We start from the raw sequence: 17,698 nt of genomic DNA, 5'->3' as shown, positions 1-17,698 counted from the left end.
GGTCAGCTTGTCAAATGCTGCAAAGAAGCCAGTTGGGACTTTGATAGCAACCGCCTTGAATCTGTAGATGTTTGAAGTGTATTCTCATCCTATCAATATTAAGTCTTCCAATCCATGAACATGGGATATCTTTCCATTTATTTAGATATTCTTAATTTCTTTCAACAATGTTTTATAGTTTTTTGGAATATAAACTTTACACTTCTTTTGTTAAATGTATTCCTAAGTATTCTATTCTTTTTGATGTATTGCAAATGGAATTGTTTTCTTTTGTAATGTTTTTGGATATTATACATTTTTTTAAGTAGGCTCCACACCCAATGCAGGGCTTGAACTCATGACCCTAAGATCAAGAGTCACATGCTGTACAGACTATGCCAGCCATGGAATTGTTTTCTTAATTTTATTTGTGGATTGTTCATTGCAAGTATGTAGAAATAAAATTGTTTTCTGCTTATTGATCTTGTATCCTACAACCTTGCTGAAGTTGTTAATTGATTCTCGTAGTTAGGGTTTGGGTTTTGTTTTGTTTTTAGTGGATTCCTTAGGATCTTCTACATAAAAGATCATGTCGTCTGCAAATAGAAATAGTTTTACCTATTCCTTTCTAATCTCAATGCCTTTTATTTCACTTTCTTACCTAACTGCCCTAGCTAGAAGCTCCAGCCCAGTGTTGAATAGAAGTGGTGAGAGCAGACATTCTTGTCTTGTTTCTTCTCTTAGAGAGAAAGCATTCAATCTTTCACCATTAAGTATGGCATGTCATAGATGCCTTTTATCAGAATGAAGAAGCTCCCTTCTATTCCTAGTTTCCTGGGTGTTTTTATCACTACAGGCATTAAATTTTTTCAAAAACTTTTTCTGCATCTATTAAGATGATCATGTGAGTTCTGTCTGTTATTCTATTGAAATGGTATTGGATTAAGTGATTTTGGGATACTAAACCAACCTTGCATTCCTAGGATAAATCCCACTGTGGCGTGATATAGATTTGGTTTGCTAGTATTTTGTGGAGCATTTTGTGTTGGTATTCATAAAAAACATTAGTCTATAGTTTTCTTGTTATGTCTTTGTATGGTTTTGGTATCAGGTGATATTGGCCCCATAGAGTAAGTTAAGAAGTGTTCCCTTCTATTTCACAATTTTAAAAAAATATTTTTTAGGGCAGCCCAGGTGGCTCAGAGGTTTAGCGCTGCCTTCAGCCCAGGGCCTGATCCTGGAGACCCAGGATCGAGTCCCACGTCGGGCTCCCTGGATGGAGCCTGCTTCTCCCTCTGCTGTATCTCTGCCTCTCTCTCTCTCTCTCTCTCTCTCTGTCTCTCATGAATAAATAAATAAAATCGTTTTAAAAATATTTTTAAAGCCAATAGTCTTCATTTTACAAATAAAACTTAGTGAGAAGACACAATGGAACAGGATACCCCACAGAAGAAAGCAAATAAAATAACATACCTAGGTGTGAAATTAACAAGATATGTTCAAAGCCGATGGGGGGAAATTTATAAAATATTCTTGAGTGACACCAACATTGATCTGAACTAACAGAATATATACCACGATCCTGGACAGAAAAATCCAGCCTCATGAGGGTATCAATACCTTCAAGTTAATGTATAGATATAATGTGATTCCCCCCAAAATTCCACGAATTTTTTTTCTGTACTTCTCTCCCCTTTTTACTGTTGCCCTACAGCCCAGTCATTTATATAATTCATTTTGAAAAAACAAACAAACAAACAAACAAGTAAGAATATAAAGAAAACCTGGAATAGAAGATCATTGACAGAAGATTAGCCCTATGAAATTATAAAACATATTACAAAGTCCCTGATCAGAAGAAGTAAAATCAAGAAGATTGTCTTGATTTGGATTTCCCTAAAAACAAAGGCTAATAGAGAATTTAAAGGCAGTAATTTACATGAAAAATGAAGCCAGGAAACTTGGTAAGGAAAAGACAAAAGTGAGAATCACTCTAAAGGTGTTTTATATAAGTCATTGCTGAAGGCAGTGGGAGCTAGATTCCACTGGTTTCAATGAAAAACCTTACACAATGCCTCCTAGGAGGGCATCTAGGGCATTTGTCTGCTAGCTTCTAGCTTCCTATTGATTAAGGGTTGCCACTGAGGGGTGAAAGGGATCAGAATATGGTACCCCAAAATATTCCACTTTGGCATAAGAATTACTTTGAGCTGAAGGCAACTGAGAAACAGCAGACACAGATAAAAGCTCTTTACCCTCCCCCATTTGCCTAAAAGCAGGGCATAAAGGGCATAAATTTCTCTTTGTGAAGGTATTCCTCCTCCCTTCTCTCAACAAGAGGGGTGGAACTGCTCTTAATCACTGGAGATGATGCTAGATTTATCATCCCAGTGACAGCATCAAGAGGAATCTGCATAATAAACCTTTTAAAGAACACTTATCTTGCATTAATTTCCCCCATATATTTACCTTCCCACAATTTGCTGCCCCTAGAAGCTCAAAATACTTTTCTTTTGACACTTCACCACAAGTTTATGGCCCTTTGTTAAAATAGTATATAAGCCTCCAGGTCTATCTCTTTAGGGTTTTCACTTCCTTCTCTTGAGACCCCCATACGATGTAAAAATATTAACATCAAATAAAAATTGTATATCTTTCCTCCTGAAAAAAAAAAAACCCAAAGTCCCTGAATATCAAATAAAGTGGTTGGCACTGGTACATGAATAGAGCAAGAGAAATTAGTAGAAAAATCAGAAATATATCTCTAAATGGTTATAGAACTTTAGCTTTCAATAAAGGCAACAGCTGAAGTTAGTGAAGAATAAATGGACTTTTTGAAAACAAAAAGTTTCTCCTAGGAAACAAGGAGAGCCATGTGGAACAGATAAAATTGAATCAGCTCCCCACACATGCACCAGGATAAATTCCAAGTGGATCAAATTTAATGTAAAAAGAAATAAAGATGGGCTGTCTGGGGACTCATTCAGTTAAGCATTGACTCCTGATTTCAGTTCAGGTCATGATCTCAGAGTTGTGAGATCGAGGCCCATCTTGGGCTCTTCACTCATGGGGAGTGTGCTTGAGATTCTCTCTCTCCCACTTCCTCTATCCCTCACCCCACTCACTCTCTCTCTCTCTCTCTTTATACTTTTTAGTATAAATGAATAATAAAAAAGAAAGTAACTATACAAGTTCTAGAAAGAAACATAAATGAACTTTCTCAACTGTGACTACAAATCTACATGCAATGATAAAAAGTTGATAATTTGACAAAATAAAAAAATTCTTTTGTCTAGCAAAAATACCATAAAGCATAGTAAAAAGACAAATGCAAGTGAAATAGAAATATTTCCAATATCTTTCACAGATAAACAGGTCACACACCAAGGAATATTGATATTCCTATTATTAGTTAGAATACTCATGCTGTTAAGGTTTCTACAAGTGGGGAAAGGAGAGGAAGCACCACCTTACAGAAAAATGAGCAAAAGATGTGAACCCAGTTCAGAGGGAAAGAAGTGCAGTCATCCCTAAAACATATGAAAAAATGTCTCAGCCTTGCTCAACAGTAAGAAAAATGCAACCTGGCGAGGCTATAAGAAAGCACACTCATACATGCTGATGGAAATGCAAAAGGATTCCCCTCAGCACCCCCCCTCCACCCAGGGAGAAGTTGGCAACAGCTATCCAAATCACATAGGCATTCACTCTGTCTCAGCAGTCCCAGCTGGAGGAATCAATTCTAAGGAAACCCACCCCAAATCTAAAAGTAGTGTGCACAGATTATTCACTACAGAGCTCTTTATCATAGCAAAAGCCTGGAGACAACCCAAATGCCCATCAGAAGAGAGCTCCTGGAGGGGCATCTGGGTGGCCCAGTGGTTAAGTGTCCGACTCTTGATCTCAGCTCAGGTCTTGCTCAGGGTTGGGAGTCCAAGCCCCGCATTGGGCTTCACGCTGGGTGTGGAATCTACTTAAGAAAAGAGAGAGAGAGAGAAAGAGAGAGATGGAGCAACACGTGGCTATAAAAAGGAATGAGGACTATTTCTAGAGACTGCTACCCAGTGACCTCCAGGACGTATCATTATGTGAAAAAAGTCTAGGCAGAGGAAAGTGTGTTTGTAGCTACTTTGATCTAAGAAGGGAGATTGTATATACACGTATGTACATGTGTGGATGGCGGATTTGTCCACACACACATATTTGCTTATATTCAAAAACAAAAGCTGGGGTGCCTGGGTGGCTCGGTCAGTTAAGTGTCTGCCTTCGGCTCAGGTCATGATCTCAGGGTCCTGGAATTGAGCCCCTTTGTTGTCGGACACCCTGCCCAGTGGGGAGTCTGCTTCTCCCTCTCCCTCTGCCCCTCCTCGCTGCTTGTGCGCTCTCTCTCTCTCAAATAAATAAATAAACAAACAAAGTTCTAGATACCTGGCGATAATGGAAGCTACCCATATCTGAATCTCTCCAGGGAGACCCTCTAAAACAACACATAAAACAGTGAGAGAAAATGAAACCACCCTCCGTTCAGCCTCCACCAGCAGGTCCGAAATACCAGAAGTCCAGCAGACTGGTGGGCCCGCCCCACAGCGGGGATGAGTGGAAAGCACCCAGGAAAGAGTGGAAGGGGAAGGGCAAGGTGCTGGAAGCAGATAAAATCCCTCCCCAAGAGAGAAAGCCTCACTCTGAGTGGGAAAATACTGACAACAGATCTGATACTGTGAAACCAATGGAAGAGACTGGAATGTGAGTCACTCTCTCCAAGATGAACCTTTCTCTGCAAGTCTCTATAGAGACCGAGGGGTTAGTCTCTGCAAGGCACTGCTTCTGGGGGGTGTTTAGATGTGGGAGACCCCTTGAGGTGCAAAATAAAAAGTCCTACAGAAACAAGAGAAAATCACAGGGCACCTGGGTGGCTCAGGTGGTTAAGCGTCTGCCTTCAGCTCAGGTCATGATCCCAGGGTCCTGTGACTGAGCCCGTCCTCAGGCCCTGCTCAGAGGGGAGTCTGCTTCTCCCTTTCCCTCTGTCTCTCCCCCCTGCTCATTCTCTCTTTCTCTCTCAAATAAATATTTTTTAAAAAAAGAAACAAGAGGAAATCACAAAGGACACACTGAGCCCTCCCATCTGGAGAGAGAGAGAGAGAGAGAAAGAGAGAGAGAGAACCCAAAAGTGAGAACAAAATTTGGAAGGAAGGTCTTGACCCCTATGATTTCCACCCCTTGGTATGTGCCTGTGACTATGTTCCCTTACACAGCAAAAAGGACTTTGCAAATGGAATTGAAGTTATTAATCTGTTGGCTTTAAAATGGGGGAGATTATCCTGGATCATCTGGTGAGCCCAGTGTAGCCACACAGGCTTTACACAGGGGAGCAGAGAGCCAGGCAGAGGACAGGCATTAGAAGAGATGCTTCAGAGGAAGGAGACAGGAGTCAAGTCAGAGAGCTGAAGCCTAGGAGCGGCTGGCCCTGGCAGTCTTTGAGGGGGGTCATGAGCCAAAAAAGGTAGGCGGCCTCTAGAAACAGAACGAACCCCAGCAGACAGCCTGCAAGGACTTGGGAACCTCAGTCCTACAACCACATAGAACTGAATCCTGTCAACAACCCGAATGGCCCTGGACATGGATTCTTCACCAGAACCTCTGAAGGAAACGCAGCCCTGCCTGCACCTTGGTTCCAGCCCTCTGGAATTCAAAGCAGAGGAACCAGCCATGTTGGAGCTGGACCCCGACCCACAGAACTGTGAGATAAGAAATGTGTGTTATTTTAGGCAACTCCATTTGTGGTGATATGCTAAGTACACAGCAGTAGGGGACAGTCTATTTAACACTGCACTTCCCTATATGAACAGAAGAGCATGCTGTCGACTGAGCAAACCCAGCCAGCCGTCCAAACCTTCACCTCTGCTTTCAGCCGGTACTGAAAATGCAGAAACACAAGACACTGCAAAATAAACAGAAAAGAGGGGCGCCTGGGTGGCTCAGCCGGTTAAGCATCTGCCTTCAGCTCGGGTCATGATCCTGGGGTCCTGCTCAGCGGGGAGCCAGCTTTTCCCTTTCCCTCTGCTCCTTCCTCAGCTCGTGCTCTCTCTATCTCTGTGTCTCTCTCAAATGAATAAATAAAAATCTTTTTTAAAAAATGAACAACAACAACAAAAGAACAGAAAAGAGCAGAAGTAGCTAATCAAAGCTACTATAAGAACCAGGAAATGAAAATCAACACTTCAGCAGAAGAAAATTCTCCCCAAAGCACGAGCACGCAGAACCAAAGCGTACCCCAACATCCCGACGTGAATACAATTTCCTTAAATTCACACGTAGGAACATTTCAAATCAGCAATCCAAAAGCCTTAAAGTGGAAATGGACAGAAATAAAAGAGATGTAAACTGGGACCTTAACGGAACTCCAGAAATAATTCTTTTTCAGACTTAGGTGCATAGACCACATTAGAAGACGTCTCAGGAAGAACAAGTTTGGCTGAAAACATAAAAAGGAGTATTAAGAAGAAGCACGAAAATATCCAAGAAAATGTAAACATGACAGGGGTTCCAGGAGGAAAAAGCATCAACTTCTGCTTTGGCGAGATGCTTGGGTTGGCAGCGTCAGGCGGGGACAAGGGGTGCCCTGCGGCCGGGCAAGGGGGACATGCGGAGCCCAGAGCCCCCAGGGAAGCGGATGGCAGCTCCTCCTCTGTCTTGTCCTCACTCCCCGCGCTCTGTCACACTGCCTCCCTTCCGCTCCTGGTGCCACTAACCTCACACTCAGCACCAGCCCCTCCCTGGGCCCGGAAGGCTCTTCCTTCAGGTCAGGCATGACCTGGCCCCGCCTTTCCTGAGGTTCAGATCCCACCACAGAAGTCACCGCCTCCTCCAGGAGGACCTCCTGCACCCCCTCAGGTGGCCCTGGGGACTTCTGGGGTTAACGCTCAGTCCCCCAATGTGGGTGCCAGTGTCATGGGAGCGTGCATTCCGTGCAAGTGAGTTAAGTTGCACACTTGTGATGTGCACATGTGTATACTTAAATCAAAATGAAAAAAATAAAAAATAAAGCCACTGATGTGGGAAACAAAGGCAGAAAAAAATTATCGAATTTCCTTACTGCCTGCAGCCCACTGACAAGTCCTCGAAAGAGGCCGAGGGACATTCCCCTAGGGACTCAGCCGCCTTGACGGTGACACTTGGCTAAGGGCGAGAGGCAGTCTCAGCCCACTCCCCCCACCCCGGGATCCTGTGATCTACTTTAACACATAAAAATCCCTTTGGAAACTTCCTTTTTCTCTACCCCGGCCAAGATCCTGTTGGCAGTCATCCCCCAAGCATATGTCCCACCGACATACATCGGAAGGGTCTCGGGACTCGGGTTTTGTTACACCGTCGTGAATGACCTCTCCCAACAACAGCCAGGCCCCTCCAGGTCCTGGAAACGTCACTGCCAAAATTCCTTAGAGCCCACGCTGTCCCTAACCCCCTCCCCCACCTCGAGTGTAGAATGGGCCACTCCTCATGACCCCGCGCAGCTCCTCCTGCCCGTGGGTCCTGTCCCCGTGCTTTAATAAAACCACCTTTTTGCACCCAAGACGTCTCAAGAACTCTTTCTTGGCCATGGCCTTCAAACCCTAACGTCTCCCCTCCATCACCATCCTCCTCTAGGATTCCCTTCACAGCACTCTCTGGCACCGTCGCTTATTTCTCCACTGTGCTATTTGTCACATACATGCTGCCTGCACAGCAGATACGTCTGTCACTGTGACTGCCTCCAGGGCCAGCATGGTACACAGCAGGCGCTGACTAGATGCTGGCGCGGAACAATGAATGCACTTGGGCATGGGGGGGTGCAGGGGGTGCAGGGTGGGCTGGGGCCTCACCTTCCTCTGCATCTTCTCCAGCAGCTTGCTCTTGGCCCACACCTCCTCCTGGATGGAGTCGTAGACGTTGAGCAGCACCCAGTCCCCGCTGTCCTCGTCCGAGTTCTGCAAGGCCGCCACCAGCTGCTTCTTGCGCTCGTCTGCGTACCGCTTCCGCCGCTTGTGCTTTTCCTTCAGGTCCTTGTTCTTGGCCTGCTCCCCTCCAACCACCTGCTGCTCCAACAGCTGCAGGCTGCCAGCGCAGAGAAGAAGGCACACGTGACAGCATCTGGCTGTCACTGTGCGCTTGGTGTCCAGAAGGATGTCGTGGGGTCCTTGCGACAACCCCTCACAGACGTGGACGCAGGCTCGGAAAGGGGAGGCCTCTGGCTGGGGTCAGGATCGGGGCTCCGAGCAAGCCTGTGAGCTCATCGGCACAACAGGACGGGCCCAGAGCCCGCCCGCCACCTGCCACCTGCCAGCACGGGCCTCCCAGAGCCAAGGGTCCCCACACCCTGCGTGACCAGAGCAGCCCTGGGGGGGAAGGCTGTGCAGTGCACCGGGGCACCGTACCTCACCCCCTCCCTCTGCAGCCCCCCACCCGGCTCACTCCAGTGCTCCAAGCTGCTTGTTCTCCCAGCAGCCAGGCTGTGCCCCCTGTATCTCAGAGGCCACCTGGGGCATCTGTCCTGCAAACCGCATTCAGGTGGAGCTGAACAAAGCTACCACGAGACACGGAAAGTGGAGGCCTCTGCGAAGCCTTCCCTGCCCGTGCTCCAGACCACCCCCTGAACACGGCCACGTGGGCCCAGAGTTCTCTCGGCGCCTGGCGCTCGGCAGGCATGGTCTCACTTGGCCCTCACGACGAGCTTCTCAAGCTGGGGCTCTTATTGTCACCCGTTTTGTAGATGAGAAGTTAAGGCACAGGGAGCTTTAGAGTTGGCCCAGGTGGTAGAGGTAGGTAGGGTGGGGGCGGATGGGAGCCCAGACAGTCGACTGGCTTCTCAGGCTACGGAGGCTGGTCCTCCCTGGGCCTGGGTAGCTGCCTCCCCTCAGACTGTGGGCCCTTGAAGGCCAACGGGGCAGCTCACTCATCCTTGCATCCTGGTTTCTGGCAACAGTCCCTGCTCGGTTCGCACGTGAACTGTGGCCTGTGGGACTGAGTCTACCGCGGCTCGGAGGCGGCTGACCCGCCGGCCAGGGGCTGTCACAGAGGTGGGCCTCACGTTATTCCCATTTACGGGAGTGAGAATCAAGGCCCAGGAATGGTAAGTGACTTGCACAGAGTGAAGAAAGCCCAGCTCCCCAGGCGGGCAGCCTCTGAGGGGGTCGGGGAGCCTGGTCCCTGGGGCGAGCAGGTCTCACACCGGGGGTGGGGGCACTGCAGGCTCGCCGGGAGCCGAGGGGAGCCCGCACCACCCGCCCTGGGAGTCCTGCGAATGCCAGGCAGGCAGACAACAGTCCCTTCCCTCTCTCCCAGAGCGGCTGCTCCCCCAGCAGGTGCCGGAGGGGCTGGGGGCACGGTTCCCCGAGCAGCGCCCTGGCCACCCGGCTGACTAGCACCGTCCCCCCCCAGCTCCCGGAGCGGATCAGGGCCTCTTGGGCCTCATCAGGAGGGGAGGGAGTGGAGGTTCAGTGGAGAATCTGTGGACACCCCCGCTGCTGTGCCCAGGACACAGCGCCCTCCTGCCCTGCCCCGGGGTCCCACCCGCCCCGAGCCCCAGCACTCACCGGGCCAGCACCCGCTCCTGGTCCACGACGGGGAGCAGCTCGTCGGTCAGCACCGCCACCTCCACACCCACACTGTCCCTTCTCACGCTTGTCACGGCCAGCAAGGGCTCAGGCGGAGGCTCCAAGGCCACCGCGGCCTGGGCCGCCACTTCGGGGCCCTGGCCAGCCTCCTGCGTGCAGAGAGAAACCAAGGTGGAGGCAGAGAGGCCGGGCCCCCGGACAGGAGCTCACGGCGCCTCCATCCCCGATGGCGGCATCCGGGCCCCTCACGGCCTGGGACGGGTCACTTCTGCCTTGAAGGCACCCAGTTCTACAAAAATGCACCCAATCAGGTTCCCACTTCCACCATTTCCTCCAACACCCCAAAAGAATTTCCATCTTGCTCTCCTGCCCCTGGGGGCCCAGGCTCCCACGGCAGCTACGCCAATTCTCTCCAAATAGAAACCACTCGCAGCCCTTCCCTGATCAGAACCCTTTCGTGGATTCCCAGTGTGTTTGCGGTAAAATCCAGCTTCTCCCATGGCCTTCGGGCCCTCCCTGCCTCCCCCTGCCTCCCCTGCCCGCACCCCGTCCACCCTGCTGCTCCCCTGGCCTCGTTGGTCCATTGCTGAGAAAGTCCAGACCCTCCCAGCCCTAAGACTTCGGCCCGTGCCACCCCCCGCCTGATGCTCGGCCGCGGCCCCTTCTCCCTGCTTGGGGCCCATCTCAGTGTCACCTGACAGCCAGGCTGCCCCTGGCCACCCCATCTCCCATCTACTGAGAGCCTCGAGGGTGCCAGCTCCTACCCCGTGATCCAGTCCAGAGGCTGGCACGTAGTTCTCTCTCCACACATGTGGGTGGATTTAGAGCCCTTCTCCTGTTCCCTGTGGCCTGTTGTGTTTTCTTAAGCAGAAGAGAAGAGGAAGGGGCTCTCACAGGACCCCGGGGCTTCCCTGCCAGCACCTCGGGGACCCCAGCCCCTGCCCTGTTGCCCTCACCCTCAGCACACGCTGGGCCTCCATGCTTTCAACAGGCTTCCAAGGCCAAGAAAAGTCTGAATATTGCTGAATAGTGGCCTCTCAATCACATCAATAATAAGAAGTAATAATAATGCTTTGCAACAGGCCAACTCAGATAAACTGGGGCCGTCGTCCCATTTCGTGGGAGAGGACATGGAGGCCCCAAGTGTTACAGGAAGACCCAGGCTCCTGGGAACTCCTCCCTCGACCCGAGGGTCTGGCCCAGGGGAGGAACTCACAGTCTTGGGCAGGAGGCAGGCAGTTGTCTCAGCTTCAGACCCAGTGACATCAATACCGGGCCCCAGCAGATCGGTCAGGGAAGGGTGCTTGCGGGAGACAGGCCGGGGTGGGGGAGGAAGAGGGACAGTGGGCCGGAATCATCCTCCGCTCCCTGTCCTCCCCCCCTTCAGTGCCCCAAGCCCCAGGGCCACCACCTCCTCCTGCCTGTCACCGCTGAGGGGACCCGTGGGGAGCAGGGGCGAGGAGAGGAGAGGACAGGGAAGAGAGAACTGAGAACCGGGGAGAAGTGTGCTCTGGGAGCGCCGCCTGCATGACCTCCCATGAAGCACGCTCAGAACCCCCAGTTTGTAGAGAGGAACCAAAGGCCCAGAGAGGTGACTGCCCAAGGTCACACAACTATGTGAGGGTAGAGCTCGGGTTTAACCCTGGTCTGTGTGGTTCAAAGACCTGCGCTCTTTACACACACACACATACACACAGGAAAGGAAGCAAAGCAGAGGGAAAGAACAAAAGGGAGAGAAGCAGAAGAGAATTTAAAACATAAAAGAAGGTGGAGAGGGGAGAAGCAGCTGGATCTCTGGATGGTGCCTGGAAAGAAGCTGCCTTCCTTCCCGCAGACCCCAGCCTGCCAGGGCAAGAAGGCTGACCAAGGCCTCCTGGGCTCCTCCAGGCCTGGAAGCTCGGTGTAACCATGGCAACTCAGCACAGCCCCCAGGTAGGTGTCCCTCCACTGCAGAACAGGTGGCCACCTGGCAAAGCCTCCTATCTCCATCCCTCTCCCCTGCCGATTTACAGAGCATGAGAGAGCTGCTCTCTCCCGGACCCCTGAAGGCCAGTCCCCGTGAGCCTGCCACCACCAAGCCAGAGCCACTGCACAGACGGTGGGGCTGGTGCCAGAGCAGCGGAGGCTGGACGTCTGTGCATGCCCAGGGACCTGTGTGCCCCCAGCTGAGCTCTGCCTGCTGAGTTTCTGTACAGTGTCCCGTGTGACATCAGTTACCTGCGAGGGGACCTTGGGTCCACCGGCCTGCAGCACCTCCGTCCCGGCCACCGTGGAGGAGAGCCTGGCCAGCTTGGCTTCCACCTCGGCAAATGGGTCGTGCAGGCTGGGGAACAGCTCCAGGGCCGACGCCCGGGGCTGCTGCTCCTCCTCCTCCTCCTCCTCCTCCTCCTCCTCCTCCTCCTGGGGGACAGGCCCCTCCTGCAGCGGCTCTGCGGCCTCCCGGTGGAGGCACCAGTCTGGGAAATATCTGCCTTTGGCCTCCGCCTCCTCCCGAGGCCCGGGGAAGGCCTCGGACATGGAGGTCTCCTCGAGCCCGGACGACTCATCAGACCCCAGAGACAGCTCGGACTTGGAGGTCTCCGCCTTGGGCAGCTCCTCGAACCCGGGAGAAACCTCAGTCTTGGAGACGTCCTCGCCGGGCAGGGTGTGCCTAATGGAGTAGATCTCGGGCTTCACGGCCGCCTCATAGTGGAACGCAGGGGAGTGCTCAGACCTGTTGGCAAACTCGGCCCGGGACATGCCCTGCGCCTTGAGGACCTCCGCCTTCAGGACAGCCTCTGCGAGTGGAGACTCCCTTTAGCTCCTCACGGAGTGGGATGAGCAACCCCCTGGGAGCTGGTCCCAAGTGCGCCGTCTCTAAGGGACGGGCTTAAGAGTCAGGGCCTCCCAGGCCCCCAAATACTGGCCTCCCATCTCCTCGATCAGAACTCAGACTCTGTCTCCTTCCTCCTCTTCCAGGAAGTCTTCCCTGACTGGCACCAGGAGCTCTCCATCCTCTGGCCTCCATAGCCATTAGTTGCTGGGCTCTTCCCACCCTGCCTTGGGGCTGGTCTTAACACATAAGGTGACTGCCCTGTGGGTCTTACTGCCTCCAAGGCCGAGAGCTCCTGATCAGCAAGGAGACAGCGGCACCCAGCTCAGGGCTCTCGTCCACAGGCTATGCTAGATCCATGGGAGTTAAATGAACACTGTGGGGTAGCCCCGGTGGCTCAGCGGTTTAGCCCAGGGCGTGATCCTGGAGACCAGGAATTGAGTCCCACATCAGGCTCCCTGCATGGAGGCTGCTTCTCCCTCTGCCTGTGTCTCTGCCTCTCTGTCTCTCTGTGTCTCTCATGAATAAATAAATAAAATCTTAAAAAAAAATAAATGAACACTGTGGATGAATGTTACATCAAATAAAATCACCCGGAGGCCTAATATCTAAACAGGACTGGAGGCACACTGTGAGGGGCAGAAAATGCCAGAATCTGCCCTTCCCCTGTCCTCTGAGTCAGCCAGAGTGGACGAGGCTGCAATCCCACAGGCCTCCTCGGGGCTCCCAGCTCACGGGCATTCCCTCCATCCACTTCTTTGTCACTGTGGCCTGGGCTCCCCTGAGAGAGTCCTGACGCTCCCTTTGCAGAAAGAGGACACCCAGTCCCTAGAGCTCAGCAGCCTGAAGCTCTCCAAGCCTCAGTTTGCACACTGGCCATGTGAGGATTCCCCGTGTCCTCGCTCACTGAGGGAGTACCCAGCACACAGCACCCGGCACACAGCAATGCCCGATAAATGGTCCCCACGATGTGACCGATATCGTCCTCATTACAAGATGGATTTTACAGTATTTAGGTGAGTACCAGGAAGTCGGAGCTGCCTGGCAGCACAGGTGTTTGGATGATATTGGTAGGGAGGAACATTCCGGAATGTAAAAAACACGACGAAAACCTTCAGCTAGGTGAAAGTCCTTGTAATAATTGAATCCTTATTTTGGGATGTGGTTGCTTTGGTAACAGGCGGTCTCAGAAAGGAGAGGAGACCAGAAGAGGCAGGACCTGGGGGAAGGAACTTACCTATGAAATATGGGTGATTCATTGTGAGGCTAGGTCAGCCTCGGCTAGGGCCCAGCCTGCGGCCAAGGTTTCCCGGGTGCAATGCTGTGTGGATAAGAACACTGCCTGGGTCCCAATCCTGACTCGACTCTACCAGCTGTGTGACCATGGACAAGTTACTCACCCTCTCTGTGCCTCAGTTTCCTTACCTACCAAATGAGGATCATTGTGGTAGTTGTCTTGCGGGGCTGCCATGAGGTGTAACTAGAACTGAGCCTGGCGTGCAGGAAGTGCTCTATAAACATCAGTAAAATGGGGAGGGGAGCCGGCCGGCCACCCTCGTGACAGCCAGGCCGGGCACCCACCTGTCTCCTTGCGCAGGTTCTCCTCCAGCGTGGACACCTTCACGTCGTACGAGTTGCGCATGGCAGTGATGTCCTCCTCCAGCCGGGCCCGGGACTCCTGCTCCGCCTCATAGTCGGCCCTCAGCCGGGCCAGGCGCTCCTCGTACTCCTGGGCGGGGGGTGGGGGGGCAGGGGGGACACGGGGGTTGGCAGCGTCACATCATTCGGTTCGCCTCCGCTGTCAATCAAACAACCCGGAAAATACCAAGAAGTCAAAAGAATAGAGTCAAAATTTCCTACACAACACGAGGACCATATTGGCAGGTGAAGACCCTTCTGAACTTTACTTCTGCATTTTTTTTAAGATTTTATTTATTTATTCATGAGACACAGAAAGAGAGAGAGAGGCAGAGACACAGGCAGCGGGAGAAGCAGGCTCCTTGCAGGGAGCCCGACGTATCCCGGGTCTCCAGGACCAGGCCCTGGGCCGAAGGTGGCGCTAAACCGCTGAGCCACTGGGGCTGCCCTACTCTGCATTTTTAAAAAAGATTTAATTTATTCATTTGAGACAGAGAGAGACAGAGGGAGAGGGCACAAGCAGAGGCAGAGGGAGAGGCAGACTCCCTGCGCAGCCAGGAACCCGATGCGGGACTCGATCCACGGACCCTGGGACCACGACCTGAGCCAAAGGCAGATGCTCAACCATCCGAGCCTCCCAGGTGCTCCCCTGCTCTGCATCTTTAATGGACTAATAATATATGACTTTCCCCACAGCAATACATCACGAACACCTTTGCTCGTCAATAAACCTGTTTTAACCAGATGATCCTCAACCTGTCGAGGACGAAATACATTTTTACTCCGCTGCTTCTCCTTCCATCTTTGCCGTCACCCCAGCGCTGGTCCAAATAGCCTCCCGGCCCGTCCGCCTCTTGCCCCTGCCCCCAACCTTCCCCACACGCACCCTCACTCCTGCCCGTTAGACCACGTCTCAGCGGCTTCCTATGTTCGAGAACAAAACCCAAGCCTCTCGACGCTACCCGAGTCCCCAGCAATCCGGACGGTCCACCCCGTGACTATACCTCATTTTGCCAAACGGGGCACATGGGCCACTTGCTGCTCGCTCGACAGGCCCATGCCCCCCCACCCCCGCCTCAGGGCCTTTGTCCTTGCCCCCCAGCAGGCTCTCCCTCAGGCCTCCGCTCAGTGACATCCCCTCCAAGAGGCCCTCCCTGATCACCTCTCAGGAGACCCACCACCACTCTGCCGCTCCACCGCATGGATCGTGAGCTTCCTTCATGCACACATGTACACACATGCGCATGTGCACAGGCACACGCATACACACATGCACATGCTCACACACAGGCGCATGCACACATGCATGTGTTCACGCACATGCACATGGGCACACACATACACACATACACACATACACACATGCACATGCTCACACAGGCACTTGTGCACACATGCATACACACATGCACATGTTTGCTCACATGCATACATGCACACACATGCATGTGCTCGCACACATGCACACACATACACATACATGCACACGTACAGCAGTGCCAACTTCCAGTCCCAGTCGTAAATGTGTGACCCCAAACCACAGGGGGCCTCTTAAGTGCCCCTGTGCCCCTCCTGGGTCCTTCCGCGCTCCCTCCCTCTGCAACCCTCCACCCCTCCCATTTCACCTGCCTCCCAGAGAACACTGAGCTGCCCTCACCTTCCCGGCCCTCACCTTCCCGACCACCCACAGGCCTGCCTGAAACCTCTTCGTCCTCCTGTGATAGTGGACAAGCCACATGAAGCTAAGCCACCGGCTCAGCGACTTTGCTCCCAACCCCCTTCTCCCTCCTGGAGCGCCGACTTCTCTCGGTGCTAGATCACCTCCAGCAGTTACACAACGTGCTCGGTCACCTCCAATACTCGAAAGAGAACAACTCTTCCGTGGCCCCCCGGCACCCCCTCCAGCTGCAGGGCCCAGCGCCAGCAGGTGCTCAAGAAACACTTGCAAACCCAGGCCTCCCTCCCACCTCCCCGAGTCCTGCTTGGTGCCAATTCTGTGGCCTGGTGGTGAGAAGACCGCTCCCCCTGTCACGGCAGTGGGAAAGCTGCTGTTGCACCAATCCAGGGGCTCCGAGAGCTTCAGCAGCCTGCCGGAGGGCACGGAACCCACCAGGGGCTGGACTTGCAGAAAGTAAAAGCTGGGTGGATCCCAGGAATCTTCTGGTCCAAATCCCCCCCTTTCCCTGGTGCAGTCAGGAGACTGAAGCCCAGAGTCACACTTGCGGCTCACAGCTGAGCCCATCCCTGGCCTGGGCCCCTCATCGCTCCACACAGGGGCCACTCCCACCCCCACCCCGAGTGCCCTGACTGGTTCTGGAGTGGAAAGGAAAGGCACATAGGTGCTCAGTAAATAGGAGAGTCCTAAGTGAAATGGGAAGGAAGGGAGGAGAGGGGGAGACAGACACCTACACCTCTTCCTCCAGCTGTGGCTCCCAGAAGAAACTCTAGGGCCCGAGGAAGGCCTTGGTGGCCACAGCAGGTGGTCGTGCTCGGACGGGGCGTCCACAGAGCTAAACCATGAAGACCAGGCCACGCCATCCCCGGGGCAGAAGGACCCACCAACCACTGGGTCCTTGGAGCAGCCGGGCTGGACCAGGTCTCCTCTCTGGTGACCAGGCCAGGGTCCCTGCTCATCTAATCAGGCTTCCTCCAGCAGGGAAGCTTCCATCCCAGCCCCTGGCCAACCCCCAGCCCTACTGTTTTGTGACTGTTGTCCACCTGTTGCTACCTGAATCCCGAACCCACTCTGAACCCCTAAGACGTGATTCCTCTCGTTCTGTGGGCTTGGGCCCAGCCATCCCTGAGGGTCCTCTCCCCGCACCCCTCCAGGAGCCAGACCCAGGGCTCCAGAGATGACCTGACATTGGCCCCACCTGGGAGCCTCCAGGCAGGCAGAGAAATGGCAAAGAGCAGCTGAACTCCCAGAACCTTCACAGGGGCCAGGACGAAGTCCATCTGGGGGACCACACTGAGCCCCTCCCCAAACAGTAAAAGCCTCTGCCTGTCATGTGCAGCCCTTGGGGACGTCGGCCGATTTCTCCCAGCCCTCCAGCCCACAGGACTCAGTCTCCAGGCTTTACCCAGTCTGCCCCCCACAGCCTGGGCCCCAGGCCCCCACAGCCTCACCATGGCTCCCAGAGGCCTCCCCACCCCTGCCTGCCACCCCTCCCCCTGCCAGGGGTCTCACCTCCCGAATCAGCTGCTTCTCGGCTTCTGTGTCAGACTGGAGCGCAGAGGGGGGCGCCAGCTTCTCCTCACTCTGGACAGGGTTTAGGGGGACCTGACTGGACAGCAGGGCTGAGAGAAAGACAGAAGTGAGGGCTGTGACCAAGGCGCACACACTCTGCAGGCACCAATCAGAAATCCATCAAGAAAACACTACAGGCTTACTCAAAACACACGTCACGGGATTGGATTTCTTTCAAGCACGTCTCTACATAAAATACTAATTTACTCAGTCATTCAACAAATATCTCTTGAGCACCTGCATTTTCTAGGCACTGAGGACCGAGCATTGCACAAAACAGACCAACCTCCACACCCATGTTGAGTTTTCAGTGGGAGGAAGAAGGCACACAAAATAAATAAGCGAGATGCTAACATGTTACAAGGGGATGCGTTCTAGTAAGAGGGCAGGGAGGGTGCTCAGGAGTAGAACCAAGGGGAAGGGTTGCAATTT

At 52.9% G+C, this 17,698-nt stretch overlaps 1 protein-coding gene across 2 annotated transcripts in view; it reads right to left on the bottom strand.

The window, feature by feature from the left end:
- The window catches only part of KIF17 (kinesin family member 17), a 44,020-nt gene that overhangs the window by 8,591 nt on the left and 17,731 nt on the right, over positions 1–17,698 (bottom strand). The window contains exons 6-11 of one of the 2 annotated variants that reach the window (XM_041767132.1): positions 17,207–17,316; positions 13,963–14,110; positions 11,787–12,346; positions 10,786–10,872; positions 9,549–9,718; positions 7,839–8,070 (exon numbers count right to left, since the gene is read on the bottom strand). In XM_041767132.1, coding sequence (XP_041623066.1) covers positions 7,839–8,070; positions 9,549–9,718; positions 10,786–10,872; positions 11,787–12,346; positions 13,963–14,110; positions 17,207–17,316 — 1,307 coding nt within the window. The remainder of the gene's footprint in view (positions 1–7,838; positions 8,071–9,548; positions 9,719–10,785; positions 10,873–11,786; positions 12,347–13,962; positions 14,111–17,206; positions 17,317–17,698) is intronic. The other variant, XM_041767134.1, reaches the window with a different exon arrangement.

This window comes from Vulpes lagopus, chromosome 8, assembly GCF_018345385.1.
Source record: "Vulpes lagopus strain Blue_001 chromosome 8, ASM1834538v1, whole genome shotgun sequence".
Taxonomy (NCBI): Eukaryota; Metazoa; Chordata; class Mammalia; order Carnivora; family Canidae; genus Vulpes; species Vulpes lagopus.
Note: the sequence above shows the minus strand (reverse complement) of the source record. Positions and strands in the feature narration are given on the sequence as shown.